Raw genomic sequence first — 18,039 nt, 5'->3', positions numbered from 1 at the left:
TATTCCGCTCTTTTCTTTTCAATGATCGATTGTTCGTCTGCTATGCTTCACCATTTGCTATGTATGCCTGTGTCTAATTTTCTTTTTCTACATTTGTTTCTCTGATAGTCTCCCTGGTTCTATTACTCTCACTGCTTAATTCTTTGTTACTGCTCTTACAGGTTTCTATCTTTCCCAAAAACTAATGCCATTTTTACTTAAATATCCCACGGATTGAAAGGTAGCAAATGTAACACCACTATATAAGAATGGAGACAGAGGGAAAACAATAAGCCACAGACCAGTTAGCCTGACATCAATGGAAATGAAATTGCTAGAATACACAGTGGGAGTGGAATCACAAACATGAAGAAATTTGCAGATGCCAGAAATCCAAAGCAACACACAAAATGCTAGAGGAACTCAGCAAGCCAGGCAACATCTATGGAAAATGGAAAACAGTAAACATACGACCTTACGGGCCAAAACTTTTCATCAGGACTGGAAAGGGAGGGGAGAAAAATACACAGTGGATTCCGGTTAATTGGGACATCAGTTGAGCTCATTTCAGACAACTCTTAAAGAACAAAAACTAATTGAGAAAATAGCTGGGATTCTCTTCGTTTATATGGAACACTGTGGAGCGAAACTGGGACTGAAGACTGTTGCTGAATAGTTTCAAACTAGTATCAGTCGCAGGCACTTGATTGGCCATTAGACACTACACTGAATAGTTTTTAAATAGTTAGTTGTGTGTGTTTGTATTCAAAAATCAGTTGGTGAGAAATAAGCAATAAGACAACTCTGAACTGTTTTGCTCACTGCGGTTTCAAATATTCAGGCTTGGAGATGCCAGTAATGGCTGGGTGTGAAAATGAAATGATTTCACTACTTCAACAAGTTAGACATTACGAAGAATTTGAAGGTGTCAACAGTTTTACAATCAAAATGAAGATTTGGAGGATGCAATCACTGAAAGTATTGTATGAAGGTAGTCCATTATCTGCACTGTCAGCGCATTTACAGCTGATGAAAAGAATATGACAGATGAATTCCTTCATTGATTATAATAAGGAAGTAATTCAGTTTTATAGTACCGTTGAGGTATTGATAGTATTCTAACTTGTTCTGTATTTTATTGTTACTCAGTTAAACAATAGTTTATCTTTTTTATACCTTTTAACCACTTCCATTAAACTTCAGCTAAATGGGCCAAAATGTACTGGTCACAATGTGTTCCAATTAACCAAAATCCACTGTATATCAAAGTTTGAAGAAGTGAAAACAATAGATGGAACATGACATCCATACAATGCAAGGTCATCCATTTTAGGAAGACTTTTTTTTCAAGTTCAGAGATATTTTGGTATTTTAGTACATGATTCATTGCCATTGTGCATAGAATACCAAACTCTGCCTGCTGTACAATCAAAATTGCTAAATTAACTTTTCTATTTCTACGGCATTTTGTCTAAAATAACTAATAGTGAAGCAGAAAGAAGGAGTTTTTTTTCAATATTTAGACCAGAGCAGGAGAAAGTACAGCAACAGCTTCCTTATTAGGACATTTGCTTACCTCAGTACCACTTAACTTCTGTACTGCAAGAGCAGAACTGCCTTCTAAGAACGTCACCCACATTTTGTCTTCTACAAACCTAAGGGAAAAAAAGTGCTTCTGTAATCACATTTAATATATACATTATTCAAATAGAGAAAGCTAAATTCTGGAGACATTAGTTGCAACAATGATTAGCTGCAATTAGCTGTAATGATACAATACAATCATATTGTATTTAAGACAATCGAGCCAATAATTTTCAAGTTCATTTGCAGTTGCAATAATCACACTCTAATGCTGACACAAATTATATCCAAAAATCTCATTTGAATATCCTGGTTTGAATATTATTCCCTGCACTGTTCTTCAAAATGCTATCAGAAGGTACACTTTATGCAATATTTGCATAGATCCTGAATGTGTAATGTTGATTAAGCAAAATTATCAAACACCTTTTTGCAGAGCATGAATTAAAGAATATTTTCAGACATTGGTTTTATTGTAACCAAGCTCTGGATTTGAATATAACAGCATTGTTCAATAAAGCCAAAAACACAAGAATAAATTGTGTTTTGTTTTAGTTATGTTATAGTACAGAAAAATTCCATCAAAATTTAAGTAAATGCTTGTATTTTTCTTCTACTTAAGCTACTTTGCTTGATTTAGCTCCCTGGTTCTTTTCCTATCCTTAAACTTCTAGATTCTAACAATATTTATATGAAACCTTTACTAAAAACTACCTATCACACTTTCTGCACAGATTTTATTCTGATTGCAATGGGATTACCACTCCTAATTGCCAACCATGTTTCTGTACACTTCTTATTAGTACAACATTGGATCCAGCAGTGATACCATATTCAATTAACAGAACAGTCAACAAAGGCAAGAATAAAAACAATTAATATATGGGGGAGAACCTGGAAGCATACATTTTCAATCAGCAGATTTTGGTGAAAAGAGAGAAATTAAGTACAATAGTAGAATAAGATTTAAATCTTGTGCCACAGGGATATATCTCCTTGCTTCCAGTGTATCTAGCATATCAGAATTTTGTTTCATTTACTCCCCTCTTATTCTTCCAACTTCTACAGAATGCAGATCAAGACTGCCTTCTCTTCACAAGGTGATTCCACCATTCCAGGAATCAGTTCAACCCTCACTGCACTCCCTTAAATGGCAATTATATCCATTATTTAAAAGAGGAAACCAAACTGCACAGGATACTTTAAGCATGACCTCACCAATGCCCTGTATAGTAGCAATTTGTCCTTGCTTCTCTCCTTCAATCCTCCTGCTACAAAGGCCAAAACATAGTTTGCGGCATCTGTGTTTTCACTACTGTATAAGAATGCACATATCTCTTTGTAGATAAACAAGAGATTCTGCAGATGCTTGAAAATCCAGTTATTCTTTGTTGACAAGCACTCCCCCAAAATAATGTCATTTGAATAATATACCTCCGTTCTGTTTTCTTACAAAAGTGGATACTTTCACACTTTTGCCAAATTTTTGCCTTGTCACTTAAACTAAGTCACCCAGAAACCTCATTTGTATTTTCCTAAAAATCCCCACTTAGGTTAGTGTCACTGGTCTACACAGCTTACAAACTAAAAAGTGCCTAATAATATTTAAAAAGAACTTGGTCAGGTACACGGATAGGAAAAATTTGGAGGTATATAAGCCAACCATAGGCTAGTTCAGGAAGTCATCTTGGTCAGCATAGAAAAGTTGGACTTGAAGTGCCTGTTCAGATTGTTTGGCCAAATAACTTCATCAAGACATTCTGAACTCTGAACACTGTTGGACTGGTACTTCATATTCTGTAACCAAGTTCCCTTGCCTCCAGCAGTATGAAATAGAGATATATGACTCTACTTCTAATTTGGAACTATGTGTCTTTAAAGCCATAAAACATTACAAACTATTCAGCACAGAGAAAATCAAAATCAGGTTTAATTATCACTGGCATATGTCGTGAAATTTGTTAACTTAGCTGCAGCAGTATAATGCAATACAGAAAAATATTAAAAACAAGTAAATCTATCATAGTAAGTATATATGAACGTTAAATAGTTAAATTAGAAATAGTACAAAAACAGAAATAATACAAGTGAGGTAGTGTCATGGGTTCAACATCCATTTAGGAATCGTATGGCAGAGGGGAAGAAACTGTTCCTGAATTGCTGAGTGTGCGCCTTCAGGCTTCTGTACACCGCTTCCAAAAAGATCGCTGAGATCTCCCACAGCAGATAAAATGGATGGCACTTAATTACGAGATATTCCAGGTCTGGTGAGCAGAATTGGAATGTCACCAACACATTAGTACACCACGAGGAGTTGATCATGAGGCACACACCTCCACGTCTGCTTCTGAGAGACTTGGCAGTCTTATCCTGATGGTGTATAGTGAATCCCAATTGCTGCATCAAGTACGGAAGAGGTTAACCAAGATTCCGTAAAACAAAGGACATACGCGGTCCTAAAATCCCTCTGAAACAGCACCCTAACTCTGAGATCATCAATTTTATTTACCAGAGATTGTATGTTTGCCAGCAAGATAGTCCGTATTGGTAGTCGAAAGCCTAGTTACTTTTTATATAAACGCACTTGTAGCCCCGAGAGGCAGCCACATTTCCGACGAGGGGCCCGCACAGCGAGTATATAGTATGGTCAGTCAATTTTAAGCAGTGATAGATTGTTCAATCGCATTAAAACATCTTTCTTAACTGTACAGACCTTGGATGCAGTTGTGATTATCAGCTGTAGCAGGCTGAAACGTGAGTATTTAATCGTATTCATTGAGATACACTACCTTGAGCTCACCCTTTTGAAGGCACGCCATACGACATCTTTCAGAAGGAATTAAATTTATGCCTAGCACAATACTTTGACAGCTTGGGTGTCCAGAGTTCAAGGTTCAATTCTGGCTCCATCTGTAAGGAGTCTCCGTACATCCTTCCTGTGTAATGCATGAGTTTTCCCCAGGTGCTCCAGCTTCCTCTCACAATCCAAAGACCTACCAGCTGGTTAAGTGGTCATTGTACTGTGATTAGGTTAGAGTTCATTGGGATTATGAGGTTGCTGGGGCAGTGTGGCTCAAAGGGCCAGAAGGGCCTACTCCACATTGTATTGCTAAATAAAATAAAAATAAATAAGTAGGTAGAGAAACAAACTGGCACAAGACATAGTTGGTTACCTTATCAAAATAACATCACCATATGCAGCAAACTGTTGAAGCAAATGGTCTATCAAATTATCATCAAAGTAATTCTGGTCCGAGGAGGAGCTGGTCAGTGACACTACCACTGTGCCATCCGGTGGTCCTTGCAGAGCAATAACATCCTTGTAAACTCTCTGTCGAGCATCAGGATCAATGTCAAATATGTCTATATCAATGATGGCAACCACCGGCCTAAGTAAAATAAAAATAATATATATAATTTGTAAAGTATTGACAAAGGAAATTCAACGTGGGATAACTACAATAAAGCGTGCTTTTATTGATCACCTCTCCCCCAATCCATGCAAAACTACACAGATACATGTTGCATTCAGAGATTTTCTTCATTGAGAGGTTCTGAAGACCACAGATTGGCTGGATTGGCATGTACTTCACATACTGTAACCAAGTTCCTTTGCCTCCAGCAGTATGAAATAAAATTTTAAAATTCACAAGCATTTTGTCCAATTAAAAATATAGTTAAAGCTGTGTATACAACCCCTATATATCACAATATAATCTGCAAACCTAAAACTTTTCACTAAGGTGAAAAAAAAAGTTCTATCAGCTGAAGATAAAAGGAAATAACTCTTTAGAATTTCTTTCCTGATATTAAATTAGTGAGAGCCACAAAATTAAGGCAGCTTTCATGCTCTGTTATATGACTGATCACAAAGATTTTCATATGGAGCTGAGTTTACGGACAGATCAGCCATGATCTTATCGAATGGTGGGGCAGGCTCGATGGGCCAGAAAGAAACATAGAAACACGGAAAATAGGTGTAGGAGTAGGCCATTCGGCCCTTCGAGCCTGCACCGCCATTCAGTACGATCATAGCTGATCATCCAACTCAGAACTCTGTACCTGCCTTCTCTCCATACCCCCTGATCCCTTTAGCCACAAGGGCCATATCTAACTCCCTCTTAAATATAGCCAATGAACTGGCCTCAACTGCTTCCTGTGGCAGAAAATTCCACAGATTCACCACTTTCTGTGTGAAGAAGATTCTCTTCATCTCGGTCCTAAAAGGCTTCCCCTTTATCCTCAAACTGTGACCCCTCGTTCTGGACTTCCCCAACATCAGGAACAATCTTCCTGCATCTAGCCTGTCCAATCCCTTTAGGATTTTATACGTTTCAATCAGATCCCCCCCTCAATCTTCTAAATTCCAGAGAGTACAAGCCTAGTCGATCCAGTCTTTCGTCATATGAAAGTCCTGCCATCCCAGGAATCAATCTGGTGAACCTTCTTTGTACCCCCTCTATGGCAAGAATGTCTTTCCTCAGATTAGGGGACCAAAATTGCACACAATACTCCAGGTGTGGTCTCACCATGGCCTTGTACAACTGCAGTAGTACCTCCCTGCTCCTGTACTCGAATCCTCTTGCTATGAATGCCAGCATACCATTTGCCTTTTTCACCGCCTGCTGTACCTGCATGCCCACTTTCAATGACTGGTGTACAATAACACCCAGGTCTCGTTGCACCTCCCCTTTTCCTAATTGGCCACCATTCAGATAATAATCTGTTTTCCTGTTCTTGCCACCAAAGTGGATAACCTCACATTTATCCACATTAAATTGCATCTGCCATGAATTTGCCCACTCACCTAACCTATCCAAGTCACCCTGCATCCTCTTGGCATCCTCCTCACAGCTAACACTGCCGCCCAGCTTCGTGTCATCCACAAACTTGGAGATGCTGCATTTAATTCCCTCGTCTAAGTCATGGCCTACTCCTGCTCCTATTCTTGTGCTCTTATTATTGGACCAAGAGCACTGGTAGAATGTAGTGCAGTAAATCCTCAGTGTTTCTTTATGTCAGTGACCCATATTAAATGTCCATTTAAAAAATATAATCAGTTCTTAATTTACAAATAGAATGTGTTCATAATAAGTAGTTTGTTAAGCAAAATTTTGCAAATCAAAGATTGGATGAAATCCATTACTTTGGTACAGTCTACTCCAATGCTCTGAGAGTAGTATGCTTTTCCTTAAAGTGAAAAATAGCTTTGTCAATTGAATACCTGTATCCCAAGGAGTCAATTTTGTTACGTTGAAAATTCATAAGAACATTCATAAATTCCTTAATCATCATCCATAATTTACAAATAACCATCGGTCAGGCACCCATTTAAAAATTAGTGTTATTTACAGCTTGTTAAAACTGGAGATCCTTACTCATTTCACTTGTGACATTTGTTTTTAAAAGATCAACTTTCAAGTTGCTTCAGCACTAAAATGGTTGGTGTACCTATGATCCGATGTTTTTAATTCTGCTCGTCCATAATAAACTAATGTTCCAGGACTCCATGAATTAGTTAGTTTAGATTCATCCTTAATACTTGAATTCAGCAAATCCAGGTCTTCAGCTATAAAGAAGCAGAAAGACTTTATATGGTTTCAAGTTCCTCACTACAAACACCCGCATAAAAATAAAGTCAGTGATGGTGGAATTCAGTAGATAGCTTTTCGAATTTGAACCGGAGGTTTACCTCAAAACACGAGATAAATTTAGTTGTTCAACCTATGATTTAACCAGACAGAATAATTCCGTATTCCCGCTGGGTACTTTTGCTCATACGAAGCACTGGCCAGGGAACTGGGGTTATATTGGAGCATCATAATATACATTACGGAAAAACTGCAAAAAGCATAATTTTGGGGTGGGAGGATTCAAGTATAAAGAATATTCTGTAATTTTCCTGATGACGCACAGGAATGAAGAAAGTAGTAAATGTCTTGCAAGAAAACTAGTTATCATACCTGATTTGTCAACAGGCCACTTCCGTCTTTTCCAAAGAACTCGATCTGTCCAAGCTGGAGTCCGACATTTTTCACTTGTATCATAATCATCAGAGAATAGGTCATATTTGTAAGTTGGAGCAAAACTTATTCTACCTTCCAGAAAATCTCGGAAAATCTACAAAAGAGAAAAAACAAAGGTTATTTAACTGTGAAACCAAAAAGACCAAAAACTGATGAAGCATTCACTTTCCACTGCAGAATTATAAGACAGATTGCCGAAAATTTAAGCTGAAAGCTATAAATATAACTACAAAAGTATTATAAATTTCCAGTGAACCCAGAGAGTTTAAAATGAGTGTGGAAACCCTCCTAAAAACCCTAAAATACATGGTTTTGTCAACAGGAGTAACAATTGGGATTTCCAAACAAGTGTTTTTTTTAAATCTTACTGTATGAACAATATTAATGTAAACAAGAATAGATCCTTTATGGCAGAAACAAGATAACTTATACTCTGGTTCTGACTTCTGAAGAGAATACAGATAGCTTACCAGGAATATTAGGAAGGCGGGCGGCAAGTGAAAAAAAGTAGTAAAAGTAAAGTACTTGAGAGGTAAGTTGTACTGAAGGCTGTAAATGGAAAGGAAGGCTAATCCCCAGGGCCTGATATGCTAGAGCATTCTAGAGCATCAGAAGATGGAGTAGTGGGTGCATTTGCTGTCAGCTTCTAACGTTCCTTAGCATAAATGGCAAATGCAACTATTTAAAAAAAAGATGGAAAGAGAAAACAGGGAATTAAGGATCTGAAGAGAATACAGAGAATCCTTAGTTGGGAAACTGTTCCAGTCTATTATAAAGGACATGATAAAAGAACACTTAGAAAATCTCAACAATAGTAGACAATTCAACATGAATTTAGAGAAGTGTAATTGCTATTGAAATCAACTGTATTTTGTTTTATTGAGGATATAAGAGGAGAACTAGCACACATAATAGATCTGTATTCCCTTGTACAGCAGTCATTCAAGTAAACACGTAGGTGCTGCAAGGAGTTAAGAAAGCAAATAGGATGTTGCCTTTAATTGAAAGTGGTTTTGAAGTTTGGGTGTTGACAAAACCACGTATTTTATGTAATTTATCTAAGAAGAGATATATCTGCAATAGACATAATGCAGCTCAGTTTCTGAGAAGGTAGGTCTGCTGTTTGAAGATAGATTGGGTAGTTTAGGCTTATGTTCACTACAGTTTAGAAGAATGAGAGGGATTTTAATTACAATGCAAACATCAGACTGGATTGGACAAATTTGATGCAGAAAGAGTGTTTTCCTTGGCAGGGAAACTTGAATGAAAAGTTGAAGTCCCAGGATACAGGACTGAAATGAAGAAAGATTGGATGAAACTATGGAATTTGTCACTATAGAAAGCTGTGAAGGCCAAATTGTTGAATATATACAAGATATGTAGACAGATTTCTAGACAGACAAAGCATTAAGGGATTTGAGAAGTAAAACGGAATTGGGCTTTGAGATATACAGTCAGTCAGCCATGAATGAATTATATGGCAGAGCAGGCTTGAGAGGCCAAAAAGGGCCATCCTGCCTTTATTTTTCTATGTTTCTCTGAATGTGACATTGTAGGCCATCTATGGGTTTTTGGTGACTAAATGGGGATCAGTAATAGAGTATCAATGCAGGTTTGCTTTGTCAAGTGTGCAGAGGCTTGCTTGATGAAGAATAGAAAACAAAGTTTGTTTATTAAAAAAGTTTCGATTTTCTTTTAATGGTCAACATAGAAAAACGTGAAAATTGCTTAAATTTCTCCTGGAGGTTCAATGGACCAACTGGGAACTTACAATATTCCATAAGAGTAAGAACTTAAGATGAGTTGAAACAAAAGTGGCAGTATTACGTTCCATAACTTCCGAGATAAAACTTACACATTTTATCCATCGCTAATATTTGGCATATATTTGAAACTAACATAATCTTGAAACGATTTGTAAATTATTTTTATATTCTGCAACAATTTGTCAACTTCAGTGTTAAGACTTTTTAATGTCTTTAAGCCAGCTGGAAGTCTTTCACCACACAACAGCAATTTATGCAAGCCAAAATAAAATATTTTTCAATTTAAGCTACCTATATGGCTTTCATGATACATTAACTATCTTGATGGCAAGCTTATTTCTTGGCAATCCATGTGAAATTACAAAATAGATCAAAAACTACTATTTCTAACTGCACCACTCCCCCTTCTCCATACTGCAATTACACCTTGTCCATGATAAGCAAGCTATGCAGTATTGATAAATTTTTAAACACAATTTTAAGAAACTTCAATCTTACATGTCCAGCATTCTTCTGATTAATAAGTTGATCCCCTGACAGAAGGCAGTCCCAATTCTGTTGTCTTATCAGCTCTTTTACTTCTTCATTTGGAAGATCAATGCGGTAATTGAAATCTCCACACCAAAATATATAATCATGAGAAAACAATAATCTGCCCTAGAGAAAGTGAAGAGAAGATAATTTTGAATTATATTCAAAATTAACCACAGAAGAACATTTTTTTCTAGTCTCCAAGGGTAGGTAAACATTATCTTCATTGGCAATTTTTGCTAACTGGATTTTGGATTTACTTCATTGACTTCAACAAATTTCACCAAAATACTGTACCCTCTTGCCACATTCCACAATCCATCTCACCCTCGAGGTTTCCGCCATCAAGATTTCAATTCAGTTCAGTCTACATGGCATCATGAAAAACAGCATACAGAATGCATAAGCATCATTTGGCCCAAGACCCAAGTTACAGTGCTCAAGGCAGCCAGCCTCCAAACTAGACTGTTCCTGTACACACTCAAGCACAACAACGATAGAGTGTTGAATTGGACAGCTATTCTTGTTCACATAAAGCAGGATGTCCAAATTAGCTATATTAAAATAATGGAAGATGTCATTGATGTTTTCAAGCAGCCAGTAGCGACTAAGTTCTAAATTCCAGAGGTGAAGCAAAAGTGACTGCTGCTGATATGTCCTCCAGCAATCCTAGGAAAATTGATGTCGGGAGAGGAATCATTAGCCCCATAAGTCAAGTCAAGTCAAGTCAAGTCACTTTTTATTGTCATTTTGACCATAACTGCTGGTACAGTACACAGTAAAAACGAGACAACGTTTTTCAGGACCATGGTGCTAAATGAAACAGTACAAAAACTATACTGAACTACGTAGAACAACACAAAAACAACACTAGACTACAGAACATTATACACTATACACTTGACTATACTAGAACATTACTCATACCAAGTTATTTCTTCACCTTCTGTTTAAAAAAAAGTGAGAATTGGAAATGCCAGTAATTGCAGAATTTCCAATTTAGTTAGCTACTACTTAGGAAATCACATAGCCCTTAGCTGCATGCAGTAATACTTCAGAAATAATACTCAGTTTTGACTGCTAAGTGGAAAGTAACACTTAAGCCAAATTGATACCAGGCAATGACCATAATCAAGTGAAAGTAACCACCTCCTGTCACATTCTTGGCATTGCCTATGGTACAGCTCCACTATTAACACACTGAGAGTTTAGAATTGATCAGAAATGCGATTGCATGTATTGCAGCCACAATAATAGATCAGAATTTAGGTGTTTAGAGCAGAAGGAATATCTCAAATATCCTGATCCCAAAGTTCAGCATCTACAAGGCAGTCCAAAACCATTAAACAAAGTTAGCATCAGAACAAGTTGTCGCCCTAACATATCAGTGCACCAAAACTGCAGTGCTGAAGGATCAAGTGGATGTCCTGCAGTAATTCGAAATGCCACATTTATTGTTAGAAGGACCAAGGCAAGAGGGACACAGGTATACCATCACTAAAATTTCCCATCATAAGCCATCCAACTATATAAAAGAAAATGATAGAAAGAATCAGCAAGTCAGGCAGCACCTTAGGAAGAAGAAACAAAGTTAACATTTCAGATCAAAGATGCTACATCAGAACTACTGGTGGAGAAAGAAAACAAGTTAGGTTTAAGTTGCAGAGAGATAGCAATATGTGTGTATATACATGTTTGTTTGTGTTGGATGGAGAGGGTCTTTGACTTGAAACATCAACTCTGTCTCTTTCCACTCTAACTCATGAGTGCTTCCTGTTTCAGTTCCAGATTTCTAGCATCTGCAGTTTTTCAATTTGAAAAAAATTACTTTTCTTGAGTAAAATCCTGGAACAAATTAACAATTATGAGAATATAATTACCACGCTGTGGCACAAGTTCAAGGCAGCCAATAATGACCATTTCAGAAGCACATAAGAATGAGATCTACTGCATGTGCATGTCTCCCGATACACATTACCATACATTCCCTTCTCAAAAAATAATGGTTTTATTTTTAAGAATTATTAAGATGTGCCCTTCACTGACTATGTCAGCATATACAGTGCCTCTAAAAATATTCACCCCCCCCAGGAAGCTTTCATGTTTTATTGTTTTATAAAATTGAATCACAGAAGATTTAATTTGGCTTTTTGACACTGATCAACAAAAATACTCTTTTGTGTAAACATCTCTACAAAGTGATCTAAATTAATTACAAATATAAAACACAAAATAATTGATTGCATAAGTAATCACCACCCAAATCATCACTGGTGCAGGCAAGTGGTTTTAGAAGTCACATAATTAGTTAAATGGAGATTTGTTTTTGGAGACCTGTGTGCAGTCAAGCTGTTTCAACTGACTGTATTAAAAATACACTTATATCTGGAAGGTCCAACTGCTGGTGGGTCAGTATCCTGGTAAAAACTACACCATGAAAACAAAAGAACACTCCAAGCAACTACGTGAAAAGGTTATTGAAAAGCACAATTCAGGAGAAGGATACAAGAAAATTACCAAGTCACTGAATATCCCTTGGAGTACAGTTAAGTCAATCATCAAGAAATGGAAAGAATATGGCACAGCTGTAAATCTGCCTAGAGCTGGCTGTCCTCAAAAACCGAATGACCATGCAAGAAGGAGACTAGTGAGGGAGGCCATCAAGAGATCTATGACAACTTGGGAGGAGTTACAACTTCAGTGGCTGAGATGGGAGAGACAATACATACACCATCTATTGCCCGGGTGCTTCCCCAGTCACAGCTTTATGGGAGAGTGACGAAGAGAAAGCCACTGTTAAAAAAATCCCCTATATGAAATTTCGGTTAGAGTTTGTCAGAAAGCACATCAGAGACTCTGAGGTCAGATGGAAGGTTCTATGGTCTGATGAAACCAAAATTAAGCTTTTTGGCCATCAGACTAAATGCTATGTTTGGCGTAAGCCAAAGATTGCACATCAGAAATGTACCATCCCTACCATGAAGCATGGTGGTGGCTGCATCATGCTGTGGGAATGCTTCACTGCAGCAAGGCCTGGAACACTTGTGAAGGTAGAGGGCAAAATGAATGCAGCAAAATACAGGGAAATCCTGGAGGAAAACCTGATGCAATCTGCAAGAGAACTGTGACTTGGGGAGAAGATTTGTTTTCCAGCAAGACAATGACAAGCATAAAGCCAAAGCTACACAGGAGTGACTCAAAAACAACAAAGTTAATGTCCTGGAATGGCCAAGTCAGAGTCTAGATCTCAATCCAATTGAGAATTTGTGGCTGGACTTGAAAGGGGTTGTTCACTCACGATACGCATGTTTGAGCAGTTTTGCAAAGAATGGGGAAAAATTGCTATGTCCAGATGTGAAAAGCTGATAGAGACCCATCCACGCAGACTCAAGGCTGTAATTGCTCCCAAAGGACAATCGATTAAATACTGACTTGAAGGAGGTGAATACTTAGGCAATCAATTATTTTGTATTTTATATTTGTAATTAATTTGTAATATCTGTAACCACTTTGTAGAAATCTGTTTTTCACTTTGACACGAAAGAGTCTTTTTCTGTTGATCAGTGTCAAAAAGAGCCAAGTTAAATCCGCTGTGATTCAATGTTTAAAGCATGAAAACTTCTGGGGGTGGGGGGGGTGTGGTAAATGCTTTTTATAGGCACTGTATTTTCCAACATACTAAGGAAAGTCAATTTTATAAATTGCAATAGTCCTTTGGACTGGCTTTGAAGAAAATGAAAGTCCCAGTTCAAACATTGATTAAAAATTCTCCCATATTTTAAATAGGATGTAAATGAGATTATACATGTTTTAATATAGTTAGTATTTATCCGTCGGTAGGCAGAATAAAGATCGTGTAATCTTAAAACACAATTGTTTATGGAAACATGCTATGTAAAACTGGCTACCATATTTTGAAAGCTCGTGCATACAAAGTTGCAAAGAATAGTGGGAGACTGGAGGATTGGGAAAACTTTAAAAAGCAACAGAGAACAAATAAATAAGAAATAAGGAAAGGGAAAATAGACTATGAAAGTAAATTAGCACAAAATATAAAAACAGATAGCAAAAGTTCTTATAAATATATAAAGCGGAAGAGGGTGGCTAAAGTCAACATAGGTTCCCTGGAAGAAGAGAAGGGGAAATTGATATTGGGTGATAAGGAAATGGCTGAGGCATTGAACGACTATTTTGTGTCGGTCTTCACGGTGCAGGACACGTCTAATATGCCAAAGAAGGATGTTATGGACGAAATGGGGGGTGAGGACCTTGATAAAATCACTGTCACTAAAGAGATAATGATGAGCAAACTAGAGGGCCTGCAGGTAGATAAGTTCCCTGGTCCTAATGGGATGCATCCCAGGGTGCTGAAGGAATTGGTGGAGGTTAGAGTAGATGTATTGGTAATCATTTATTAAAACTCTCCAGACCCTGGGCAGGTCCCGGTGGATTGGAAGACAGCAAGTGTCATGCCACTTTTTAAAAAAGGATGTAGGCAAAAGACGGGCAACTATAGGCCAGTTAGTTTAACATCTGTAGTCGGGAAAATGCTTGAAGCTGTCAGAAGCTTGAAGAAATAGCGAGACATTTAGAAAGGAGTGGTTCCATTAGACAGACGCAGCATGGATTCAGAAAGGGCAGGTCCTGTTTGACAAACTTACTGGAGTTCTTTGAGGACATAATGAGTGCAGTGGACAGAGGGGAACAGGTGAATGTCACATACTTGGATTTCCAAAGGCGTTCGATAAGGTGCCGCACAAGAGACTTATAAATAAGATATGGATGCATGGAATTGGAGGAAGTGTATTGGCATGGATAGTGGATTGGTTAACCAATAGAAGGCAGAGAGTTGGTATAAGTGAGTGTTTGTCCAGTTGACAGTCGGTGGTGAGTGGGGTGCCACAGGGGTCGGTGCTGGGACCGCAGCTGTTTACCATTTACACTGATGAATTTGGAAGAAGGGACTGAGTGTAGCGTAGCAACACTTGCTGATGACACTAAACTGAGTGCAAAAGCAAATTGTACAGAGAATGTGGAGAGTCTGCAGAGGGATATAGATAGGTTAAGTGAGTGGGCCAAGGTCTGGCAGATGGAATACTATGTTGGTAAGTATGAGATCATCCATTTTGGAAGGAGTAATAAAAGAGCAGATTATTATTTAAATGGTGAAAGATTGCAGCATGCTGTTGTGCAAAGGGACTTGGGGTGCTTGTGCATGAATCGCAAAATATTGCCTTGCAGGTACAACAGGTTATTAAGAAGGCAAACGGAATGTTGGCCTTCATTGCTAGAGGGATTGAATTCAAGAGCAGGGAGGTCATGCTGCAACTATACAGGGTATTGGTGAGGCCGCACCTGGAGTACTGTGTGAAGTTCTGGTCTCCATACTCGAGGAAGGATATACTGGCTTTGGAGGCAGTGCAGAGGAGGTTCACCAGGTTGATTCCAGGGATGAAGGGGTTAACCTATGAGGAGAGATTGAGTCGCCTGGGACTATACTCTCTGGAATTCAGAAGAATTAAAAAAATGGTGATCATACCATTGGAAAACTCAGTTTACGAGCTATTTCAACGTAATCCTCATTCCGTTCTTTGACCTGTGATTGTCCTGCAGCAAAATGGGCACAAACAAAGCAAAGGCTGGTGGTATAGAACAACATGTGGACAGCAACTGCTCCTTTGTTACCAGTAGCTCCTCCCATTCCAGTCTTCACAGTGTCCACTGCTACATCCCTGAAATAGAATGCCATCACAGCGATTAGCAAAACATAACAGCCTACTCCAACTACATTTATTGGAACAAAATAGCTTGATATCAAGGATGTTTCTTGAAATTTTATGTTATCATTTATACACAACTGTCTAGCAACACAATTTCCACCAAGGTATTAACTTCTAAAATCTTAATATTTTGTCAATTCAGTGCTCAAAGTAATGGATAATTATGTTAGAGAACATAACGTTTTTCCCTTCATTTAGCCTTGGTCATAATCAGGTTACGTTAAGGTATAATAAAAGAAGAATCAGGATCAGGTTTAATATCACTGGTATATGTCATGAAATTCATTGTTATCCAGCAGCATTACATTGTAATATATAATAATAAAAACTGGAAATTACATTGTGTGTATATATACTAAAAAAAAAGTTAAATTAAAATAACTAGTGCAAAATCAGAAAAAAAAGTAATGAGATAGCGTTCATGGGTTCAATGTCCATTTGGAAATCTGAAGGCAGAGAGGAAGAAGCTATTCCTGAATCATTGAGTGTGTGCTTTCAGGCTCCTATACCTCCTCCCTGATGGTACCAATGAGAAAGGGCATGTCCTGGGGGTCCTCAATGATTGATGCTGCCTCTTTGAGGTATCGCTCTCTGAAGGTGTCCTGGATGCTGAGGAGGCTAGTGCCCATGTCGGAGCTGATGATGAATACAATCTGCTGGAGTTTGAAGTTCTATTTATCCTGGTATAACAATATACGTAAGCCATAATCCTTGATGAGCATTTTTTATCAATGTTTTATTTTCTTTATTAACCTTCAATTGCCTATGCACTCCAAAATTACCAATGTCATGCCAAGTTTTGCTAAATTAACAATATACTCATGTAATGGGAAATAAGATTAAAACTCTTCAACCTCTTTTCATATTAGTTTTAAGCCCATTTTTGATACTAATTCTAGAACTGGAAGACCAGTGTTTAACCCAAGCAACCGGCCAGTCTTTTAAGATAGTTATTTATACTTAAAATCAAAAAGAAATAGATACAAGAACATAGCATCTACAAATTGAATCATTTTCAAAACGTCGGTAACCAATCAAACACCGAATTCTGAAGTAAAGCACATGTCAATGCATTGACTAAATATAAATGTCTCAATTTCAGTTCAAACACTAGAAGTATACAGAAAATACCAATGGCCAGAGGTATGACACTTTGGAAAGGAGCAACAAAGATATGGTGGGCAAAGCCATGAGGAAGCAGAGAGGAGAAACCAGAGTTGAGTAGAAAAGAGGCAGCAAGGGGGGCGGTGAGAGAGCAGCAAAACATGACCAAAGTGATCAACATCCGATTACATATAGTTCAGTTAATAAAGTCAAACTTTAAATCAGTTAAGTAATTTGTTAGAACAGATCAATTAGACTCCTAGATACCGGGAATTAAGAGATATGGGGATAGTGCAGGAAAGTGGTGCCAAGGCAGAAGATAATCTATAATTGTAATGAATGGTGGAGCAGGCTCAAAAGGGGCCAAGAAGGACACTTCTGCTCTTATTTGATCTGCAGAGTTTAAAGGGACAATTAAAAAAGCAATTAAAAAAGCTTGGCATTACTAAATAGATTGTTCTCTGGTTTTCATGGACTGTAATGTAATTTTTGACATTTATGTAACGTAACATTTAATGGGGAAGAGCAAAATCAGGCTAGTGGTTTAACTGTACTTCCACTCCTACACAGCCAAGGATTACTGCTATCCTTGTCATTTTTGTTAATTGCTGAACTTGCAACTTAACCCCCATTAAATCTTAAGATCTCCAACCATCACATCCCTACTGCAACACTATCACAGTTTACTTGCTGCTGAAGTCATCTCATGATTCTACTAGCTGAAACAAGAGTAAAATGTTTACATTTAGACGAGTTATAATTTCTTTCTCCGGCCAAATTACAGTATCAGATCATCTTAGCATTTTTTGTAGTTAATAAAAAATACTGCTAATGGCATACTTCCTTAATCAAATTATACTGAAAAAATAAACTTACCTGATAAATGCAGCATGTTGTGGTCGGATAAAAATAAATAAGCAGACACCCACAAGTTGCTCAGAAGCTAAAAGAACATACTTGCAGTCCCTGGAGATACTCTTCTGAATCTCAGCAGCCCATAATTTCTGATTGGTGGTGCTGTCAAAGAGTTGTATGCAATGATAAATAATATATACAGATGTTTTTAAACATATACATAAATGAAGGAGAACTTGGGAGATCAAAGACAGCTGATTGACAACAATGTAGCCAAAGTTCTGACTTCAGTATAACTGAAGTTTTACCCTTTCTATCACCACAGATACTGCCAAACAGTTTGTGTACTTTTTGGTATTTTTTGTTTTTATTTCAGTATTATTATAGTGGTATGGAAGAACTAAAGGAAGATTT

At 37.6% G+C, this 18,039-nt stretch overlaps 1 protein-coding gene across 7 annotated transcripts in view; it reads right to left on the bottom strand.

Moving 5' to 3' along the window:
- The window catches only part of synj1 (synaptojanin 1), a 119,051-nt gene that overhangs the window by 41,501 nt on the left and 59,511 nt on the right, over positions 1-18,039 (bottom strand). For all 7 annotated transcript variants that reach the window (XM_072260082.1, XM_072260080.1, XM_072260078.1 and 4 more), the window contains 7 exons: positions 17,647-17,787; positions 15,426-15,618; positions 9,854-10,012; positions 7,527-7,683; positions 7,015-7,132; positions 4,737-4,952; positions 1,556-1,634 (listed from right to left, as the gene is read on the bottom strand). In XM_072260082.1, the coding sequence (XP_072116183.1) occupies positions 1,556-1,634; positions 4,737-4,952; positions 7,015-7,132; positions 7,527-7,683; positions 9,854-10,012; positions 15,426-15,618; positions 17,647-17,787 (1,063 nt within the window). The remainder of the gene's footprint in view (positions 1-1,555; positions 1,635-4,736; positions 4,953-7,014; positions 7,133-7,526; positions 7,684-9,853; positions 10,013-15,425; positions 15,619-17,646; positions 17,788-18,039) is intronic.

The sequence above is a fragment of the Mobula birostris genome, chromosome 6 (assembly GCF_030028105.1).
Source record: "Mobula birostris isolate sMobBir1 chromosome 6, sMobBir1.hap1, whole genome shotgun sequence".
Taxonomy (NCBI): Eukaryota; Metazoa; Chordata; class Chondrichthyes; order Myliobatiformes; family Myliobatidae; genus Mobula; species Mobula birostris.
Note: the sequence above shows the minus strand (reverse complement) of the source record. Positions and strands in the feature narration are given on the sequence as shown.